The sequence below is a fragment of the Kryptolebias marmoratus genome, linkage group LG15 (assembly GCF_001649575.2).
Source record: "Kryptolebias marmoratus isolate JLee-2015 linkage group LG15, ASM164957v2, whole genome shotgun sequence".
NCBI lineage: Eukaryota > Metazoa > Chordata > Actinopteri > Cyprinodontiformes > Rivulidae > Kryptolebias > Kryptolebias marmoratus.
Window position 1 is genome coordinate 32458313 of NC_051444.1, and position 23251 is coordinate 32481563.

The 23251-nt window shown below is 37.0% G+C and overlaps 1 protein-coding gene across 1 annotated transcript in view; it reads right to left on the bottom strand.

The window, feature by feature from the left end:
* Nucleotides 1–22939, bottom strand: part of shank2b (SH3 and multiple ankyrin repeat domains 2b) — a 370640-nt gene extending 347701 nt beyond the window's left edge. Inside the window, exons 1-3 of the mRNA XM_025008967.2 lie at nucleotides 22742–22939; nucleotides 16829–16900; nucleotides 11254–11362 (exon numbers count right to left, since the gene is read on the bottom strand). Coding sequence (XP_024864735.1) covers nucleotides 11254–11362; nucleotides 16829–16900; nucleotides 22742–22939 — 379 coding nt within the window. The remainder of the gene's footprint in view (nucleotides 1–11253; nucleotides 11363–16828; nucleotides 16901–22741) is intronic.
* Between the last annotated feature and the right edge of the window lie 312 nt (nucleotides 22940–23251).

The window sequence follows — 23251 nt, forward strand, 5'->3', positions numbered from 1 at the left end:
GGAGGAGGCCCCGGGGAAGACCCAGGACACGCTGGAGGGACTATGTTTCTCTGCTGGCCTGGGAACGCCTTGGGATTCCCCCGGAGGAGCTGGCCCAAGTGGCTGGGGAGAGGGAAGTCTGGGTCTCCCTGCTTAGGCTGCTACCCTGGATAAGCGAAAAATTGATGCATGGATGTATAGTATGGCTCTATTGTTCCACAGTGGAAGTTGTATTTGAACATTAACTTCCACTGTAACAAAACTTGTTGATGGAAAGAAGAGAGTTGAAGAGGGAGTTTAGATAATTCAAAATCACATTTCAATAACAACTCAATACCTCCCACTTTTTGAAATACAAATGTAGACACCGCAAATCAAATGAGATCTCCATTTTTTAAAAGAGACTGCAGCCATCTAATTTTTAAATTAGATTAGATTAAATCTTTTTCTATTCATAATTTCAAAATCAATTGCGTTAATACCACCTTCCTCATAATTTTTTTTAATCAAATGTCTTTTATTAACATAATGGTGTTTGTTTTTCCAGATAAAGTTAAAATTTATTTTGTTAACCTGTTTTAGGAGATTTGGAGGGACTGCTAAGGAATATGCAGGACATGTCAGTCTAGATAACGATTCAGTTTTTGTTAATAATATTCTACCAAACAACATCAAGTCTCTTTGAAGCCAATTATTCAAGGTCTTTCTACATTTATCAATATTGGCTTTACATTTAGTAATCCAAATTTCTAAGTACTTAATCTCATTTTTAACTGAAATATTGGAAACTGAAAATTCAGAATAGGTATGAATGCTCATAATTTCACATTTATTTATATTTAGCTGCAGCCCTGAGGCTTTAGAAAACAACCCTATTTCCTTTAGGGCCAATGGTATTTGTCTTTCGTTTTGTGTGAATACTTACAAACTTTGCTCTGTATTCAACAAGTCATAACAAAACACATTTGAACAGGCAAATATCTCCTGCAAGGACTTTGGAAAGCAAAAAAACAAACAAACTACGTTGTACTTTAAAAATTGTACTGGCACCTTCTTAAAATGCCCAAACAGGGACCGGTCCTGCCATGTTGTTGTATGCCTGTGCTTTCGGCCATTTTAGGAGAACGCCTAATTTGAGAGGAAGTGAATTCATAGCAGAGATGTCTCAGGCAACTGGAGAAGAGTTAGGGCACATTGCTAGCTTAGCTGACAGCAATACAGTCTAGTCCCCAACCAGAAAAAAATTGAAAAGATTTTGATGCATGCCAGTGTTGCTACTGCCTGAAATCAATTTTTTTCTATAAAGCCCATTAGAAATTTTGGAGTTACTTTTATAATAATTTAAGGTAACAAAATGGTCATTTGATGTATAAATTAAATACCTATAATAAAATAAAGTGTTGAACTTTGATAGAATGCCTATTACCCACTGCCTTTCATGACAGACTTTTTAAAAGGTTTTTAAAAAATAAAATACATCTTCTCAAATGATTCAAAAAGTGCTGAACCCAACCTTTCTTGAAGTTTCACAAATCAAATAAAGATTTTACAAATCACACACTAGGATTTAAATATTCTGTCACTGCAGAATAATCTAGTCCGGGTTTGAAGAGTAGGTGTTATAGTTTTGGAGCTGGAGTGTTTATAATGTGGCCCAGATGCATGAAAAGTACTAATCTGGCCCTTTCATGAAGTTTCACAAATCAAATTAAGATTTAAAAAATTACAAACTTGAATTAATATATTCTGCTATTAATTTAGAATAATCTAGTACAGGTTTGCAGTGTCTAAGTATCTTAGTTTTTAAACTAGAACAGATAAAAGACACTCAAGGTATTGAAAAATTTTGTCGAATTGCCTTTTAGCCATTTCCCGCATGCTTTGATTGGATGAAAAGGGCCTGTCTGTGATTGGCTGGTTTCAAGTGCAGACACAGAGTCGAGCACGAGCATTTTGTCAGAGTTGAGCGCGTGTCAGAACACCACTGCATACTCAACTTGGTGGCACAAAAATAACACCATACAGATCAGAAGTACAGATTGAACACGTTTTTTTCTGTTCAAATTGCAAACCTGCCACAGTGGCTGGTGCATTGTTCAAATTTACACACCACTTCAAACATTTACCCGCATTTTGCCAGCTCCAATTTCCACCCCTGCCAGTGACACTCTCAAGCTCCTCATGGTGGATCCCAATGTGTTCCCAGGCTAGAGAAGACGTGTAATCCCTACAGCTATTTCCATGTCTATCTTGAAGTTTCCTCTTAGAGGGACAGGTCTAGAAAAAACCTCCAGATGGAAGCATCCAGGAAGCATTCTAATCATATGCCTGGACCACCTCAGCTGGCTCCTTTCAATGAGGAAGAGCAGTGGCCCTATTTCCCCTGGGGGATAGAACTCTTCACTCTACCTTTAAGGTTGAGCCCAGCCAGTTTACAAAAAAAGCTCAGTTCAGCCACTTGTATCTGGGATTATGTTCTTTCAATCATGATATAACCAGAGCCGTCACGATACCGTAGGCAAGCTAGTCAATTGCCTAGGGCCCTGAGCTGAAGGAAGCCCAGAGGAAGGCACAAGTGTTGATAATAACTGTGATAGTGGACAATGTTACAGTGTAACTAATGAAAACAAACCTGTAAACCACATTATACAATCTCACTATTTGATTCCCCTGAAAAGCCCCTTTCTAGAGAAGTTCCTCTATGGCACTACTTCAGTGGCTAAATGCAACGACCATATGAAACACTAAGTGCACTGATATGACAAGTGCACTCGCGCTACCCCCTTAAATAAAAGGGGCATTGTGACAGTGCATTGGCTGTCAGAAAAGTGTAGACAGCAACACAGCAGCTAGCGGTGAACTTTAACAAATGAAGTGCACATACCCTTCAGGATTTTCAAAAAGACAATGAAAGAAGGAAGAAAATGAAAACGGAAAACAAGACACTGGGAAGTTAACTTCTCTCAACTGTCTGCTTTAACACTATGACTTGATATAAGCCTGAATTTAATGTTAGCTCGAGTGCTAATCTTGTTTAAACAACAATAACAATGTAACACTGACAGTTCAGCCATCCACACCTTTCCTAACCATGTTTCCTCCTGTCCACAAGACATGCTAAATTACATTTACAGTGAGAAGATTCTAGATTTCTACTGTAATCTCAGCATAGCACTGTGTGTCCTCCTTACACTTCCAGTCACTGTTGCATCAGGAGAAAGGAGCTTCTCGGCTTTAAAACTGATAAAATCATATCTGAGATCATCCATGTCATAAATGAGGCTCAGAGGACTGGCAATGATCTCATTCGAACAGCATATTCGCAGGTCTTTAGACACTGAAGATCTGATAACTGCATTTGTCCAAGCTAAAGTTTGCAAACTTCTCAAGAACTGATGTTTGACCAAAATCAAGGTTGTTCACATTTGTTGAATATTATTGTTTAGGTTTGTTTTAGACCTTATTGTTTGTTGTTGTTCTTATATGTTTAAATGTAGTACAGTCCTGATTCACATTTTTTCAATAAATTTGTTCTTGAACAGTTATTTTCTGAAATGGTAAATGCTTAGAAAAGTTTGATAATCACAACAACATATAGTATGTTTATACAGTATTTACATTTCTTTAAATATAGTGTTATAAATGACACATATTGTGCATAATAATAATAATTAATAATTGCTGTTCATATCATAATTCTTTTGCATGATTCTGGTTAATATGTCCTTAGTTGAAAGAGGGATGTAGCGTATATAGGGCCTCAGTTGTTGCCCTTTTGCATAGGGGCCCCATGGTGTCTAGAAACCGCTCTGAATATAACAATGGGCGAGGGTTGGGACACAGAGAGACCAGTAAATTAGAAGCATTGTTATTTGACCCAGCTCCTTCATCACATCCTTGTGCTGAAAAGTGCTATTTAAATAAATGTACCTACCTACCTACCTACAAATTGCTGGTTTCTGCTGCATCATAAACTGGTGTCAGTAAACTTATTTTTAACAATATGAGTTAGGGCTTTAGCAGCTTCTTAATGTGAAGTTCCAGTTCATCAAAATTCATTGATTATAACAAATTTGTCTTGATTATCTTGTCAGACATCTCTTTTTTTACAGAGAAGCTGGTGTCTATCTCCAGCAGTCACCGTGCGAGAGGCGGGGGACACCCTGGACAGGTTGCAAATCCATCACAGGGCCACATAGAGACAAATGAGACAAACAACCAGTCACACTCTCATTCAAACCTAGGAACAATTTTAGAGTTACTGATTAACCTAACATGCATGTTTTGGGTCTGTGGGAGAAAACTGGAGTACCTAAAGTAAACTCATGTGAGCACAGGGAGAACATGCAAACCAATGGCCAGTTAATTTTATTGATATTGTTTCACAAAACAGGTAGTTCAGTCCAGTTCAGCTTCATTTCATATGATCCAATTCAGATTGGCACAGTCTAAGTAAATGCCATAATATGTGTTTTTTTGGTGTTTATTTACTGTCTTGGGTTTTGTACTATGTTTATTTTCTGTGTTTTTCCTGTTTTGGTTTTAGATATTGTGTTTAGTTCTGTCCCCTAGTGCTTTTCTGCCATCAAACTTTCTTTTCCTCAGTCTGCGCTGCTTTTCAGTCCTGCCCCTCATCTCATACATGTTCCCTGTAATCATTAGACACAGTTCTTACCACTTACCTCACTACTCCTTCAAGACTTATACTTCTGAATTTTAGTCCAAGCTCACCCCATGATACTAATTTCACCTCTTTCAGTCTTTGATCACATCGTTACCTCATTACAACTTATTAAAGCAGATCAGGTGTCTGAGTGAAATAGAGAGGTACAAAAGATTTGAGGTGATTGAATCATCAATGAATAATTCAAAACAAGGTATTCAAAACAAGACACTTACAGCCAACAGATGTGCCCTAGTTTGACTTTGTGTATTTTTTTTTTTTACTCAACCAATCAAACTCTGCTCAAATGAGTTCATTTTCAGCTAAACTGTTTTAGTTATCCCTAAAAAAATTAGACATCAAAGTCTGATGTGTCTAATTTATAAATATCAAATTTAAGATATATGCAGGGACGGCTGGTATAAGTGGGCTAGTAGGGCAAATTTTGGGGCCTAATTTTGGTCAGCCCTGGCTCAGCACGCGGCCACATGATTCAGCCAATGAGGATGGACATATAATGATGTGCCTCCAGTGCAAATGTATGTGGGCGTGGTTTGGCGTAGACTGAGTAGGCGCGACGGCGAGCAATATTAGCAAAAACCTATCCCAGAAAAGTCATTGAAGTGAGATTCTCTTTAAATAAGGTAGGCCTCATTAAAAAAAACATATTGTGTCTTGTTTCATTTTATCTGTGTGATTTTGTCATGGAGTGTAGAAACCCCTTAATGCAGGGAAATTAAGTTGGGCAACTGACAGAGGCTAAATGTAAGCTTGGTCTTTGGTGTGCTTTCGTGGTTATTTGTCATTTTTTCACAAATTGCATGCTTCTGTTGTTGGAATTCAATCCGCAGCAGAGAAAACATATATATTATATATATATTAGCTCACTCTTTAATTATCACCACCAGCCACCACTGGATTAATGGCGAAAATGATACAGTCTTTATGCTCCATATAGTCATAAAACTTAAATAGCTTTGAGTTTTAAACTAAACAAAAGATAAGCTACAAAAAGAAATAATCAACCAATTAGAATATTGTCAGAGTAATTAAAATCCAAAGCATGAATTCCCTCACACAGCAATCCTGAATAGGCGTATCTAGAACTGAAGCACAGAGGTTTTCACAAAGAGTTCACTTGTGACTTTGATTTTTGACCTGGGTATTTGAAATCAATAGGGATCATCCTCTACCCATGAGGTGTCTACCTGTGCAGTTTGACATTTCAATGTTAAAGGGTTATGAATTCATAGAAGAAATTTAAACAACAAATTGTCCACAGAAAGACAGACAGAAGGACATCGCCATAACACAATACATCCCATCTTAGTACAGGCACAAAAAAAAGTTCAGAAAAAACACATTCATAAAAGCTACAAACTGATTTGTGAGTCATTGAGTGAAATAAATATTTCATGACTTTGTACTTAGTGGAGTAATCTTTGTTGGCAGGGCAGTAGTAATATATTTCTAGTAGTTGGTCATCAGGTTAGTTTGCTCACATCTCAGGAGTTATTTTGCCCCACTCATCTTTACAGAAACTAGCTAAATCCTTTGGGTTTCTGGAATATTGTTTGGCAACTCAAACCTTCAGCTTTCCCAACATATTTTCTACAAGACTAAAGCTGTTAGGGTTTTTTTATGTTACCAGCCTTCGTGCTTATGTGCAAGACATGCCTACGTGTCACTGAATGTCAGATATTAATTAAGTTCACTTGTATCATGTTTACATTTTATCATACTTACAGGCGCCAGCCAATCCCCCAAGTAGCGTCACTGAAACCCTGATAATCTTTGTATTATTATTGATAGACAGAGTGTTTCAGAACATGCTGTAAGTTTTATCTGTGTGATTAAACTGTGTGGCAGAATCAGTCCTGGCCAATTCAGCCCCCACCCAATCCTTGTTTTGAATAAAAAAGGTGCTGCTGCAACAGGACTTTAGAACTTGCTTGGGTTTGACCCGAAAGGTCACGCTCGAGCGACTTCTCCTTTTGCAAAAGTGTCCTGATAGACAATTTACCTTCTCTCTGTGTGGTTCTTTATTTAGGTTGGGTAACTTAAAAAAACTTCCAACAAAACCCATTTTTAATTTGTTCAGTATCACCAGAACTCACTTCATTCTAGTTCGACTCTATTCAGACTCAAGGTGAAATCAGACAGCCAGAGAAGCTACAGGCGGCAAGACTATGAAAAAGTACAGGAGAGATTGTGAAGCCAGACAGCTGCATCAAGGTGAAGATGAGAGGATACAAGCTATCATTTGAGGGTAAGCTAACGCTAGCTTGCTACAGTCATTGTAAGTTCTGTATTCAACGCCGTAAAAGCTGCAGGTTATCATTATTTAGTATTAACATATGGTGTGCACAAGCCAGTGTACCACTGTGTTGGTTCCAAAACCTGGATAATTGATAAAGATTGTCTCAGGAAGGACGTCTGGTGTAACACTTTTGCCAAAACAAACATGCAATGTTGTCCAAACAATACCAAAATTGTCTTTTCCAGGTTAACAATGACTGCCATGGATGTGCTGACAAACAGGGTGCCAGTGGAAATAGTACTACTCTTAATCAAAGACCAAGACAAAAGAAATGTGCCAGGAGACAGAGGGAGAAGAGAAGAATCAAGAGTTTAGGACCGAGGGTAGCAACTCTTACTGTAGGGACAATAACAGGCAATGGTTGAGAGCTGGGTGACGTGATGCAGAGGAGGGAGGTAGATGTATTATGTGTGCAAGAGACAAAGTGGAAGGGCAACAAGTCTTGCAGCATTGGAGCAGGGTTTAAGCTGTTTTACCATGGTGTGTAAGGAAGAGAAATGGAGAAGGGGTAGTGTTAAAGGAGGAGTTAGCAAGGAATGTAGTCGAGGATAAAAGAGTGGCAGATAGGGTGATGTGTCTGAAGGTAGAAGTAGAAGGTCTGAAGCTGAATGTTATCAGTGGTTATGCTCCACAGGTTGGATGTGATGCAGAAGAGAAAGATAAATTCTGGAAGGATATAGATGAGTTAATAGAGAGCATTCCCAGAGAGGAGAGAGTGATGATCGGAGCAAATCTGAATTGACATGGTGATGAAAGAAACCGAAGAGATAAGGAGGTGATGGGCAGGTTTGGTATCAAGGAAAGGAACCAGGAAGGCCAGATGATGGTGGATTTTGCCAGGAGAATAAAAAAGGCCATAGTCAATATCTACTTTTAAAAGAGGGAGGAACACAGGGTGGCCTATAAAAGGGCAGGCAGGCATACTGTGCGTTTTACTGAGTTACTCCTTTGTTGTATTAATGATATATTTTGGGTCATTGTCATGCTGGAAGACCCATTCACAACCCATCGTCAGTGCTCTGTCTGAAAGAAGTTTCTCATCCAGATTATATGGTTAATGGCCCAGTTCATTGGCCCCTCAATGTAGTGTTGTCTTGTACACTTAGCAGAAAAATGGGTCCAAAACACAACGTTTCTGCCTCCATGCTTTACTGTAGGATGGTGTTCTTTGGGTCAGACTTCGCACTCCTCTTCCTCCAAACACTATGGGTCAAGTAGGTGCCAAAGTGTAATTTAACCAAAATTAGACCAAAATCTTCCAGGTTTTGTCTGTCAAGTGTTGCTTGAATCCTTTTGATGTTTACTGGCAATTTTAAGGCAGGTTTGTATATGGGCCTAACTCAGCAGTGGATACATTAGCAATCTTTTGGATCTTACAAACTTTAGGGTGACTGAAGGATTTCAATCCAATATAGCATAGTTTGTTACTAGTGGTGTTCTTGGTAACTGTAGTCCCGACGACCTTCAGATAAATAACAAGCTCCTCTTGTGTGGTTGTGGGCTGATTCCTCAAACTAATTATCCTCACACCATGGGGAAAAAAGTTTATGCAGACTGAGGTGAATTGATGGTCATTTTTTTCTTTTTTTCTGTCTCTCTTTATCAGAATGAAGCTACTACTAAAATTAGAGATTCATTTTATGGTAAGTGGACAAACTTACAAAATCAACAGGAGATCAAATAGTTATTTCCCCCCACTGTATAAGTTTGTTGCAAATTAAATATTTCTTTCCCTGTGCACAGCAGAAAGTGGACAAAAGCCCTCTTCTGATGAGTATACAATGAAACTGCAACAGTACAGACTGGAACAGCAGGAGGAAGAGAATTGATTTCATATTTATTTTGAAGATCACATGAAAAATTTGGCTTCATGTTGGAAATCAGTAGGTAGTGAAAACTGAAAAACAGTAACCTAGAGATACCTCCCTCCCACAGCAATAAGATGTTAATTTTATAATAGTTCTCAAAGCCAATTAAAAGAGTGTCTACCAAATAGCTCTTAGTCCTCCTATTCACCTTTATTTTCCTCAGGGGACCACATCTGTTTTGGCCAATCTCTGTCCATTCACAACCTGATTTAAGTACAACTTCAGTGCTGAGATTCTCTTGACACCTTCATTAAACTGTCAAAAATAAACATAATTATCAGCCTTGGCACTCAGATGAAGTAAATAGCACTTAAACCAGCACTGGTTAATAAATGATTGCAGTAAGCTTTTAAACACTAGCTGCTTCAGGTGATAAAGGGCCAAATATTTTAATGTCTGAAGTATAAGTATTCCCTTCTCATAGCTCTGTCAGGAAAGCAATTTTTTTTAGAAGGAGAGATTTATTAGACACTTTTAAAAGATAATGAAGCAATGTCTTATCTGAATTAGAAGGTATTTACTGGCTGGTTTGTATTTTGAAATAAAGCTTGGGGTTTAGAGACAGATTCAATGCAAACAGACAGCTCTGAACCTGACTCATCTCCTCTGAGTATTAAGCAAGACCCCCTGAGTTTAGGGTCAATCCTATTATTTGCTGAATCCCAATCCCAATGGTCCTGTAGGACTTAGGTTGATCAGAGTTTCTTAACTGGAAACAAAAAGCTCCTTCAGTCATCAGGCCTTTAGAAAAAATATTTTTTGTTTTTATGTTTACCCAGCTGAAAAACATCAAAAAGCACCACAAAAAACAAACCTCTAAATTTTCAACACTTAAATTATGCAAAAAATAATAAATAAATAACAGCTCATAGAATCTATATAATTACAGCTTTCCACTTTTGTTGGGAAGATGCCTGTTCTTCTGATGGGTTCATTCATCAACTGGTTCTAACAGGAAGCACAAACTCCACAGCAGGTTAAGAAAAGAAAACAACTGATTGCGTGACTGGTGAGGATACAGTATGTTGTCTTCCCCAGTAGACCCATAAGGACTCAGAACCATTATCATGGTGTGGTGCAGCAGGGAAGAACTCCTGCTCACTTTGGCCTACTGGACCATTTTTTGAACTGTGCTAAAAACATGTTGATCATTCAGATATCTGAACTATATTATTAATTTGACATTCAAACAGTTCAGAGCCATTTGGTCACATGTTTGGAGAGTTATCACTGGGCCTAATTACTAAACAGATGCAATATAAGGCACATTTACAAAAGGCTCAAAGAGTGATTAGTGACTTTACGGGTGTGGTGGGAAGGTTTTTTACAACATAACACCTGCATATGCTATGTCTGAATTCCACTGCCTATGAGTTTTTACCAAATGACCCTGTTTCTCTACATGGGAACCAGACTAACCTTGTTTCCCTTCTCTCCTCCTCGCCTTCCAACATTCCAATATCTTTGATATAATCTCCTGTGTGTACTCTGGAGGTACACACAGGAGATTCGGAGCTTTCCGTTCAGCAGAACAAAATTACAACATCTGGAACTTTGAGTTGTTAGCCATAAAGATGGCTGTGGAGGAATGAAGGCACTAGTTTGAAGGATCCAAGATATTATTTATAGTCTGGAGCAGTGACTCCCAACCCTGGTCCTTGAGGAACACGATCATGCATGTTTTAATTGTTTCCCTGCTTTGACACCCCTGATTCAATTGAGTGAGTGATTAACAGGCTTTTGCAAATATCAAATATATGCTGAAAAACAGGAAAACAATGAAAACATACAGGATAGTTGTCCTCGAGGACCAGGGCTGGAAACCAACTGGTCTGGACTGATCATAAGAATCTGGCCAACGTCCAATCTGCTAAGAGACTGCATTCCAAAAAAGCACACTGGTTATTATTATTTGCACAATTCCAGTTCTCAATCACCTACCATCCTGGTTCAAGAAATGTCAGAACTGATGCACTCTCCAGGCAATTCTCTGAACCTATCATTGTTCCTGATGTAATTCCCATCGGTGTATGAATGTGACCCAACGCACTGATTAGACTCTGTAGAATGATTTATTCAGATCAGCGTTGTAGGGGTTTATTAGAGTGCTGTGTGGATGGGTAAATGAGGGCACAGATTGTGTTGTAAAGTGCGTTCAGTGGTCTGGTTGGCTAGAAAGATGCTATACAACTAGTCTATTTACCATTTATTAAAAAAAACAAGAGTTAATGAGAGACAATAAAAAAACAACTAAAAAAGTCACTACTGAAATCCAGAACCCTGATTTATAGATTATTCTATCTTACCTAAAATACCTTTACAAAAACATTTTTTTATATATACGTATATATACATACACTAGTAGAATATTCTTTGAAATGAGGCCTGACTGTAATGTTCTGAGTGTTTCTGCGCAGCCTTACCACCAGTGTCATTGTCATGGTAGTTGGGATCCAAGCCTCTCTCCAGCATCTTGACTACTTTGTCCACCTGATTATGTTGAATGAAGTCCATGAACCTCTTTAGACTGGCCTGCGCATTCCAAAGAAAAAAAAAGCTATTATAGTGAGATGGAAGAATAAATGATAAGGTGTGTGAGAGAAAAGGACAGGATATATCCTGAGACTTTAAAAAAGAATAGAATAGAATAAAATTGAAGATGAGGAAAAAAGCTGAAAGGGTCAAACATATTTAAAAAAATAAGAAGATAGTGAGAATTTCAGGAAGATTTGTAGATTAAAAAATAAATATATTGTAGAATAAAGAGGAAGTGAAGGACAATGTACAGGAGGGTACATGACAGCATTCAGAAGGTGGCAATTGTAAAGGAAAGGCTGCTCCTTTCTGCTCTGTCTGCTTTCTTTCAAGGACATGATAAAAATAGATAGGAGAGCAGCTCCCCAAAGAAGGGGAGAAAATGAGGAAAGAAGAATGGGACAGCAGAAGAAGATAACAACTGGAAGCAATACAGGAAAAGAGTGAAAAGAAAGGTACAGTTGTAGATAAAGTTAAGCAGAAACATAGTTCAATTAAAGGCCTAGTTTTCCTTGTCAGAATGCACATCACCTGTAGACCTTTCATGTCAGTTTTATACTAAAAACATCATAATCATAATCATCAACAGATTATGATTACCAAATTAATTATGTTTTAATATCCTAATTTGACTTTTAAAAATACAGAACAAAGTGCATTCATTATAGATCTAATAAGGAACATGACTTTATAAATCTGCATTTTAAGGAATGGTTTGCAACTCTTTGGCCATTTAGAAAAAATGTGTTTGCTATTTCCTAATTTATGATTAATATATGATAAATATCTCAATAGGTTTACATTAATATTCAGAAAAACAATGAATCAGGAGTTATAACATAGACAAAACTTGGATTAAGTCAAGAAACTGTAATTGTCCAATTTGCATTTTAAAATATTTAACCTTTCAATATTTTTCAAATAGCACTGTTTAGAAATATTCCAAACAGACAAATAAGTCACTAAATAAAGTTTACAATAATAGTCTGCTATTTTCTTCAAACCTTTTATTTGAGCTGAAGTAAACTTGTGCTTTCTTGCAACACAATTATACAATATCTGTAAGTTTATGTTCAGTGTTTTATTATTTTACTGATGGAACTTGATCTTGTAACAGCTTTTGGTAAATAGAAAGATAAGAAAAAATGTTGTAGCTAAATTCATTTATTTATTTTATTAAATGTTTATTTCACCAGGAAAGTCCCATTCAGATTAAAAACCTCTTTTCCAAGGGAGTTCTGGCCAAGAGACAGCAAGGTTACAGGACAATACCAATTACACGATTTAAAATGCCATACAAGTAATTAATAAAAACAGTTACAATTTAAAGACGACATCTCAAGTGCTTTCAATCTAGTCTTAAAAATCCTTAATGAGATAAGTTAGTTTCCAGTTTTTTTGCAACGTGTTCCATGCAAATGAAGCTGAGTGGACAAAAGACCTTTTTCCGAATTCTGTGCGAAGAAAAGTAACAAAGAGTCCAAGCTGATCATTTGAGCACAAAGAGTAAGAATCAGATGTTTTCCATGTGATTAAATCACAAATATAATATAAATGTAAGTTTGTTAGATTCCTCTTCCACGGACACAGCAGTTTGGTGCAATACACATTATTAGATTTTTATTTTTCCTCATCTGTTTTCAGATGTCTGTGATGGAACAATGATTCTCTTTCAGTTCCATTTTTTCTCCTGTCTCCATTAGGGCCTCAGCATACTACTGCATATATAGACAGAGATGATGATTAGAACCACACCATAGCTTGTGCCCAATCACCCTCACCAGGGGGTGTTCCCTGAATCACCACTCCATCTTTAAACCACACCCTACTACCACACAAAGTTTTCCATGCAGCCGCTTATTGACTTGCACTCAGCAAAGTTAGCCTCCTGGCACCAAATTAAAAAAAAACAAAAACTTTAAAATATTAGTAAATTAGGATGGATTACGCTGGCAGACCCACATAGCTAAAATATTTTATTTCTTCCTAAATATTTATGGTTATTTATCTATTCGGTTTGTTAAATATTTAGACTGTTATAAGATTATCATCATAACTGTTGTTTTTTAAATTATGTATGTTCAATAATAATAAATATCTCAAAGAGTTGACTTAAATTGTCACAAAAAACAAGTTGAAACAGGTAATACTCCGGTTGAATGAGTAAACAGTGATGTTCAAGTTAGCATATATAGATTTCTTTACCTTCATTTAACAAGTTATATAAGGCTGAAATATACAAATCAACTTAATTTCACCACACATTCCATTCCGACAAAAATAAAAAACAAAGCCCTCATTAATAGCTTAGTCAGAAATTTTTTTGGTTTGTTTTTATAGTGTTTTTTCATTGTGGGTTGTAAGGTTTTTCTTTTCTTTTTGAACCTGATTCTTGTGTTTTTATTGTGATGTTCCTCTGTGTTTGGTTCACTCAATTGTGTTTTTCATGTTTCTATGTTCCTTATGCCATCATGTTCCTGATCCCCATTCAGCTTAGGTGTTTTCTATTTCCTCATTACCCCAGTCCTATATATTCAGTCTCTGTCCAGCACCACTTCAGCAATGCATTGTTGGTTTTCACGCAACCGTCTCGGTACTTGGGTATTATCATGCCTCCCTATGATCTCATGAGTTTTCTTTGTAAGTTTATACTGGCTTGTCAGCATTTTTTTTTGCTTTTTACATAAATCAGTTTTGGTTTTCAAGCTTCTTGTGTCAGTCTGCATTCTGGGTCTTACCTCCTACTAAACCTCACAAGTATATTGTTTGCTTCAATTTTTTTTTCTGAGATGAAGTGAGCTTGTGTTTTCTAGCAACATATTTATAAATTTATACATTTTCTGTACTCAAGATGTTTGATTAAATTAGAAGTTAAACTTAATTTTATTACAGTTCAATATAGCAAAAGAAAATTAACTTTAAAACAAATTTCTTATCAGTTCATTTTATGATTTAAAATAAAAATATAATATAATAAATATGAATATATTATGTGTCATGACTCAAAAACATTCCTGATTGTTTTTTGATTGACTGTTGAAAATAAAGAATCATTAGAATTGATCCAGTGAAGGAAGGTTTTACCACAGACAGCTGTTTATATCTTCACTATGATGACTCACCACCAGTTCAATATCTGGAAATGTCAAGGGATCATATTCATGTCCCCATGTCGTTGTGTTGTGCTTTATTTAATGTACCCGAGGCAGGATGTCCTCTGGGTATTTGTGTGTCTCCTGGCCTTGTTATCCAGACTCTGAAGGAAAGTGTCATCTACTCTGCCTTTTTGCAAAACAAGATGGGAGACTGGACATTGGTCAGCTTTAGTCTTGTGAATTTCACTAACAATCAAAGCACCAGACTGCACAGCAAACAGAAAGGCTCCAAATTGTTGAGCTTAGTCAAATAATTACCTATGAGAAACAAAAGTACCTCAAAAAATGAAAACACATTTCTGATAAATAACTTTTTGGAAACTTGACTATGTATTATTGACCCGGTTCCATAGTTAACGAGCATGTTACTTCTGTTGCCTTTTTTATTTTTCTTTCTAGCTTTTTTCTGTCTCCTGCCCTTTCTTCCTTGTATCTGGATGCAAAATAAGAACTGTCAGATAGTTTCACCAAGTGTCCTGGCAGGAAGCTGCAAAAGACATTTAAGTTTTGACTACACAACAAGATTACAGTTGATGCAAAACATCAGCTCAAAATCAGTGAAGATGCTAAAAATCCCAAAAGACACTGTATAAAAATATTTAATTCATGACAAAATAGCTGCAAAGAAAAGTTGTCTGTTTTAGAAAAAACTTAGGAAAGTAGCAAAATAATCCAACAGTGAAGAATAACCTATAGTTTGAGCTTTTTCTTCTAGTGTTTTTCAGTCTTTTGTGTTTTGAGGTTGTTCAAAAAAATTTGTGACACATTTTCTCTAAAACTAGTTGCTGAGTTGTTGAGTCTACTAACCCATCTCGAGTGTGCTAGAGCTGTATTTTGACACTTAAACGGCTGCTGTTCTTTGTAAATCTAAAAACCATGCTAAATATAAATAATAATTACTGAAAAACTGTTCTAAATCTACCTATTTTAATTTCAAAACTGTACTTGAGAAGATTAAATCATAAAGATGGGGGAGGCTACCAAGGTTGGTACAACGTGGGCTTACGTGGGTACAATGTGAGTGGAGGACGCCAACAAAATAACATGCTTGACCAAGAATATGTCTTTGCGAGCACACAAAACCAAAATTTGGTTTGAAAAAAAATGTCCACTCAAAAAGCACAATCACATGGCTAAATGGTCATTTGGTTCCAAACACTCAGAACTCAGTGAGACTACAATGGGAAATATTTTTACATTTTCTTGCAATTTTGAGTCGCCAACAGTTGCAGGCCAGTGAGATACTATATTTACTTGGTTAAACTGCCAAGATAAAACTCATACGGATAACATCAGATTGATTCTAATAAAACAGTAAAGGCAATAGGCTCACTAGACTGTAACTACTGGTGACTAGTTAAAGAACACCATTATTTGAAGTGAAGTGAAGTGAAATTTATTTGTATAGCACTTTTCAGCAACAAGGCGATTCAAAGTGCTTTACAACACAGAAACAACAATCAGGTACATAATCAAATACAGAGATAAAAACATCAAAATCAAATATAGAAATACAAAAATAAAAACATCAATCAGGTAATTTTAGCTAATAGTAAGATTGGTATGAGATAACAGATTGGTTTTTGGTATGACTATAACAGAGTAGGGTTGATATAACAATAACAGATCTTTAATATGATATGTTTGAGGGAGTCTTCAAACTGCCTCAAACCTTTCTTAAGTTCCTTGAATGAGTCACAGAGGCTTGTTGACACAATATTCTTTCAAATATTGTTCACAAATTTGGGTAAATCTGTGTTAGTGAGCACTTTTGCCGATATAATTCATCCACCTCACAGGTGTGGCATATCAAGATAATGATTTGACAGTATAATTATTGTACAGGTGTGTTTCAGGCTGGCCACAATAAGTTGAAAGTAAAAGGTGATGCATTTATATTTTTGTTCAGTATAACAGATCTTTAACTGACCAGAAAGAAATACTTATTGAGACATTATCTAGCACCTAAATTATTTATTTAATTACCTATTGAACAACTATATTCATCACCAGCATAACAACTCGCCCCACCCCATACTAAGGACCCAGCACTGTGTTAAAATGCATAGTGTTCCTTTTACACTAATATTCTCTTACATTGTTTCTTTTTATCCAATTACCTGGTGTATGTAAAGTTTGTTTCTGGATAATTTGATATAATTGCAGAAAATGATGCATGCTTGTTTACTGGAGTGCCAAAATTAAACTACTTTAAATATCTCCAAGATTTGGTAACATTTATTGCTAAGTTTACATTAATGTGTTTGAATGTAATCAAACAGTCATAAAAACAATGAATTAATCTTACCTTTGTATGAAGTTTGGCAATCTGTTTCTCATCAACATTGGGTTGTCTGTAGACTCTGCTCTTGTAGCGAAACTGTTAAAAGAAATAAACAATTAAAAGTAGGGTTGAAATGGGGCACCTTGCCCAAAATGGGACATCCTGCTTTACCGCTTTTTTATTTTCAATATCTCAGTCGGATTAAACGTTAATTCTATGAAACTTGGCCAGGATTTTATTTTATTTCTATTTTTAAAATTTCTTTGTCCTTTTGATTGTAAGGTATGTAGAACAAAAGATATGCACTTTGTGTACACTCTTTACCTTCGGTCCCATTTTGGTCCCATTGACTCCCATTATAACCACATATTTTTGATGAACGGCTATCCTAGCATTTTAAAATAACTTACCCATGAAAACCAAAATAATCTAACCTTCTACCTTCAAAAAACAAGGAAAACTGGTTTTAGGTGTGATGACCCCCCTAAAACTACCACATGCACCATCACTTTATTTAATGGGGACATGGTGCTATTACCTTTCAAAATGCATGGCAATAAAAATACTGAACACAACAAAAATAGTCCTGGTGTGTTGGCAATGATATAAAGAAGCCTCGGTCATATGCATTGATGAACAGCTGGTCCCTTTTAAGGGCCACTGTGCATTCAGACAGTATATGCCCTCCAAACCTGGAAAGTATGGGTTGAAGATTTAGGCTCTTTGTGATGTGCAGACCTCATATGCATGGAGGCTCCAAGTGTATACAGGAAGGTCTGGTTCAGAACCTAGAGAGCACAACAAAGGGATGTGGGTTGTGCTTCAACACCCTGGAACAACTGACAATTTTTTCACATATTTTGCACTTGCTGAGAAGTTACAGAAGATAAGGATGGCCCTTGTTTGGATACTTAGGTCAAACAAACCAAAGCTCCCACCACAGCTGCTCAACATCAAATGCAAAGAGATGTTTTCTTCTGTGTTTGCATTCATGTGCAACAGGACTGTTGTTACTTATGTCCCAAAGAAAGGCAAAAATGTTACTGTACCAGACAACATCAAGCCAAATTTATTTATATAGCACATTTCAGCAACAAGGCGATACAGAAAATTGTCTGGACTGTCATGGTCCTACTAGCCCAAGGCCAGGTCTAAGAGAAGGAATCACAGGTCCAGGAAGAGGAGGATGATCTGCAGCCAGGACCTTCCAGAAAGCAGAAACAGTGCGTCTTGTGCACGCAGCCCAAAAGAGTGTTGAACCAGTGTGCCAGATGTGTAGCACATGAATGCAGATTGCACCTTACTGTAATCTAAAATGAAGAATTAATAAAGATCTGAAGTTATAAAATGTTTCTATGTTGTAAAGTGAATCATTTATTTTGTCTTCAAATTTTTATTAAAGTTTTATAAAAAGTACTGTTTTGGGACCTGAGGGTAAAAAGTGTCGGTTTTGCTTTTGGTTCTCATTGCTCAAAAAATAATAATGCATAAAAATCAATGTTGCTATTATTTTGGACCTGGTCTTTGCTGAAACACACACATAAAAAAATATTCCACTTTGCTGTTTATTTTTGGAAAATATTGCATGTTTTGGGTTATTCTTCTTCAAAAAATCAGGATTTTCTTTTTGGGACAAACAAAAATAAAACAGAAAAAAAATTAAAAATATCACAAACTTTATATCTCTGGATAAGTCTGAAGCTGTTGAAAAGATATAATGCAATGAAAAAAAAAATTGAATTTTTACTACAGTTTTATAAGATGTATCATTTTGGGTCTCAAAGGTAATGTGGTGATTTGGAGTTTGTGTGTGTGAATACTTCCTGGTGGGCCGTCTGTTGGCAGTTGATTGACAACTCGTCGTCACTCCTTCCACACCTGCAGCGGATCAGGCTCGTCAGGCAGTCAGGTGTACTTAAGGCAGTCGTGGGAACCAGATCAGCGCTGGAGCATTGTTTGCCAAGTGGTAAAGTGCTAAGCCTTTTTGTATATCTCCGATATTTGAAAACCCTTGTTGAGAACTATGTTTTGTTTTCTGCCTTGTACCTACCTAGGATTACCTGTCCACTTAGGAACCAGTCTGGTCTGCATCCGAGACTCGCCGCTAAGCTAAGTACCCACCTGTTTACCAGTGCCTGTCTGCCAACGTAACCGCTGCCACCTGGAAATAAGAAACTTACCTGCTACCTTCTGGAACTGCCACCAAATCTTCATCGGAAAATACCTACCTCATCCTCTCACCTCCGTGTTGTGGATCATGCCTCTCCTCGTAAGAACACTCACTGGGAGAATTACCTTTGCTATACTTCCTGCTCATTTCCTGAAAGACTCTCTGACTCACGACGTCCTCAATTTCCAGGTCCCGGCTCCTGCTCATAATCACACATTTGTTTCACTGTAAATAAAGTCACTTACCGTTACGTTTTGTCTCCTGTGTCTGTCTGTCGCCGAACTGCTCAATTAGAAAATAGTCTGAATCCTGACAGTTAAAAAGTGTAGTTTTCGCTTTTAACTCTAATTGTGCCAAAAATAATAATGCATAAAAATCAATGTTGTTATGAATTTTCAACCTGGTCAAGGCTAAAACAACAACATAAAAAACATTCCACTTTGCAGTTTATTTTTGGAAAATATTGCATATTTTGGAGTTTTCTCCTTCAAAAATCAGGCTATTTTTGGACAAAACAGGCATAAAATATTTTAAAAATGTAAAAAACTTTATATCTCTGGATAGGTCGGAAGTTACTGAAAAGGTTTAATGCAGCTTAAGTGAAAAAAAAAAAATTAAATTTAGATTTTTTATTATAGTTTTATAAGATGTACCATTTTGAGTCATGAAGGTAAAGAGTGACAATTTTTGCTTTTAACTCTCATTACTCCCCAAATAAAAATGCATTAAAATCAATGTAGTTATTAATTTTCAATCTGGTCAAGGCTAATACGACAACATAAAAAATATTCTACTACAGACGGGTTTTTTTTACAAATATTGCATTTTGTGGGGTTTTCTCCTTCAAAAAAATTAGGCATTTTTGGACAAAAAAGGCATAAAAAAGATTTACAAAATATGAACAAATTGATAGGTCTGAAGCTGTTGAAAAGATTTAATCCAGTGAAAGTGAAAAAGAACAAAACTGAATTTTTATAATAGTTTTATAAAGTGTACCATTTTGCGACGCAAAGGTAAAGAGTGTATAGTCAGTTTAAAGGTGCCTCAAGGGTTAAACAAACATCTTCAACACGTCCTATGATTACTGTATTTTCCGCACTATAGGACGCACTGGATTATAAGGCGCATTAAGCGAAACAAAACAGCCCTGTCTTTTCGGAGAATACTGCACCGACATAAAGGCCCCCACATACTTGGGCGTACTTCACTCCGCGGAGGTCCACGTTTACTCGAGGTGAACTGAACGCGCACTTGAAGCGGCCATCCGCCGGACATGTCTGCGCAAAGATCAATTATGAACACATACGCATACTGTGTCGCACAATAAACTGCTCGGCGAGAAACGGTGTTTTACATCGAACTGTTTTGTGTGCGACACCAGCCGCTCTCAGTTGAGGGCGCCGGCGCACAGCGCGACTGCTGCTCTCTGTGCAGCACTGACAGGTGTGCGGTGGCTGCCCTGGTGGTGAAGAAACAAGGCTAAAAGCACCTTCTTTTCTTTTGTTTTTTAAAGCTAATAGGCAAGCGATCTCTTCCTCCTCGTCCGGTGAGGCCATGACTAAAATTTGTCAAGGGAGAATTTTAGGCAATCTGTATGCTCGAGTATGAAGTCTCAACCGTCTACTGACAGTCCGCGTGGCTCACGGAGTACTCACAGTATGCCCGAGTATGTGGGGGGCCTAATGCTGCAGGCGGCTTTGTAGTTTACCAAAGTCGTACTAAAACATTACGACTTCTTACATATATAAGGCGCTCCGGATTATAAGGCGCACTCTCATTTTTTGAGAAAACTGAAGGCTTTTAAGTGCGCCTTATAGTCCGGAAAATACGGTAAGTTCTGTTTGAAAACAAATTGTCTGGGAACAAATTTACATTTCATCTAAACTCTGACATACAGTATTTTGTTTATATATCTGGGTTTAGTATCACATTACCAATGTAATTACAGAAAAAAAAATTAAATGTGATTTTTTTAGATAAAACATTAGGAGAGACAAATGCTTCAAAGATTTTCAAAATTTAAAGAGAAGTCATAGTAAGTTCAGCAGTCATAAAAGATTCCAAGTTAGTAAAAAACTGCTGATATGGAAATTGTTGCACTATTAACATGTTTAAATTAAAACATGAGCCATAAAAGATGAGATTTATCACAAGCTTTTGACGGTGAAAATAATAAGGTTTGACCTTGGCAGACTAAAACATTCAGAAACTCAAATAATGTTTGCTAATTAGAGGTTCAGTGTCTCTTCAACATGTTGAATGCTGGTGGAATCAAACCACTTAATATCTTATCAACTGCTCTAACCACTGAGCCACAGCCACTTGTGGTAGTTGTCACTTGTTTGTTGTGAAAATCCCAACATTTCCTGATAAAGTCACCACAATCTGTTCATTAGTTTTTAGGTAATTTTGCTAACAAACTAAGACTACAACAAACATGACATCCTTGGTGAAGGTAATTATGAGGTTTTTTATTTAATTTAAGAGCTTGTTTTGAGAAAAGAATCCTCATTTTTTGTGCACTACAGGAGAGATGCCTTCCTGCTGTAAAATCCTCTACTTAAAGTAAAATTTTATTTACTTCTTATTTTTACTTGTAGATTTTTATACAAGTTACTTTACTTATATTTGAGTAAAATTTCAACAGAGTAACTGCACTTTTAGTTGACTATATAAATTTAGTACTCTCCACCTTTGGCCAGTGGTACGTGCTGTGCAGAGGCTTATCTTTACATTATGGTTCCTCTTGTTTCTCCTCTTCCACATTGAGTTTCTGCTGCCTAAGACATTCAAGTAGCAGTTCATCATATGATGCTTTCTTCCTGATGTACTCCAGGATCTTGCTTGTTTCATTCTGTATAGTGGCTCTGATGCTCACTAGTTTTCTGGCTCCCTCACTTTTCTTACTGTACAGTCTCGGGGTGCTAGACTTAGGGTGAAACCCTCTGTGCATTGTGAGGAGCTTTTGTGTCTTGATGTCAGTGTTTTCTATCTCCTACTTTTGGCAGGCTGTTATACCAGCAGGGTATCTGATGACTGGTACTGCATACGTGTTGATGGCTTGGACTTTTTTCTTACCATTCAGCTGCTCTTCAAGACCTGCCTTACTCTCTGTAGGTATTTGGTTGTGGCTGATTTCCTTGCAGCCTCATCATTTGTCTGTGGGATTCCAAAGTATTTGTAGCTGTCCAGGACATCTGTTGTCTTCAGGTAGTTCAACCCCCTCAGTTTTGATCACCTTGCCTCTCTTGGATACCATTCAACCACATTTATCCAGTCTGATTTACATTCCAATGATCTTGTTGTATATCCTGGTGAGGTGGATCAGTGAGTCGATGTCTTGCTCATTTTTGACATACAGGTTGGTGTCATCCAAGTAGAGGAGGTGACGGATGACTGTTCCATTTTAAAACTGATATCCATAGCCACTATTTGAGATGATCAAATATGATAATACAATCAAGTATGGCATATGCCCAAGCAATGCTCTGTCCCCACTCCTGTTTTGTATGGGTCTAAAATTGACTAATAAAGAATTAAATTAATTCAATTTCTATTTATTGCAGTGATTTGTAAAAACAAACAAAACAAAACAAAAAAAACTTTTTGTTTTGATTTTCTTATTTGAACATATTTCTCGGTAAAAAAGTATTTACCAGGTCATAATCTTGTCCTCATTTACTAACTCATACCAAGTAACAATAATCAATAACTGAGATTTTATTAGTTTGAAATTTTTATAAGAATTTAACAAACCAACAGTTTACCTCTAAACATGGGACACCCTTGCTGATTGGCTGAGGATACTCTCGAAGGAGGCGCTCTTCGTCCAGAAACTTGCCATCCCTCCCGTTGCTCGCCGGCTGGAACAACCCATAGTTTAGCACATCTTTCAGGGTCTGATTGAGCGTACACAGAATCCGCTGTTTGGCAACCCACACCGTCGCATTTGGGTTGAACCGCATGCATTTCTGGTTGGAATAGATGCAAAAGAGGAGAAAGACAAACCTAATTAGAAGGCAATGACTTGGCTGTACAGTCGTGAATACAAATGAAATATTCATATGTAATAACAAAGCAGATCTGTGCAATTTTATCACAAAGTAGCAGTTGTTTCACCAAGTGATAGAAACAGGTTGGGACCGTATTAAATCACAAAACAATGATGCTCAATCAACTGCTCAAACCTCCAACGCTTTAGTAAGACGAACCGTATTCCAGTTCCTCTAAACACACCATGGGTTCCACTCAGCACTGCGAAGCTGGTTTGTTTTATT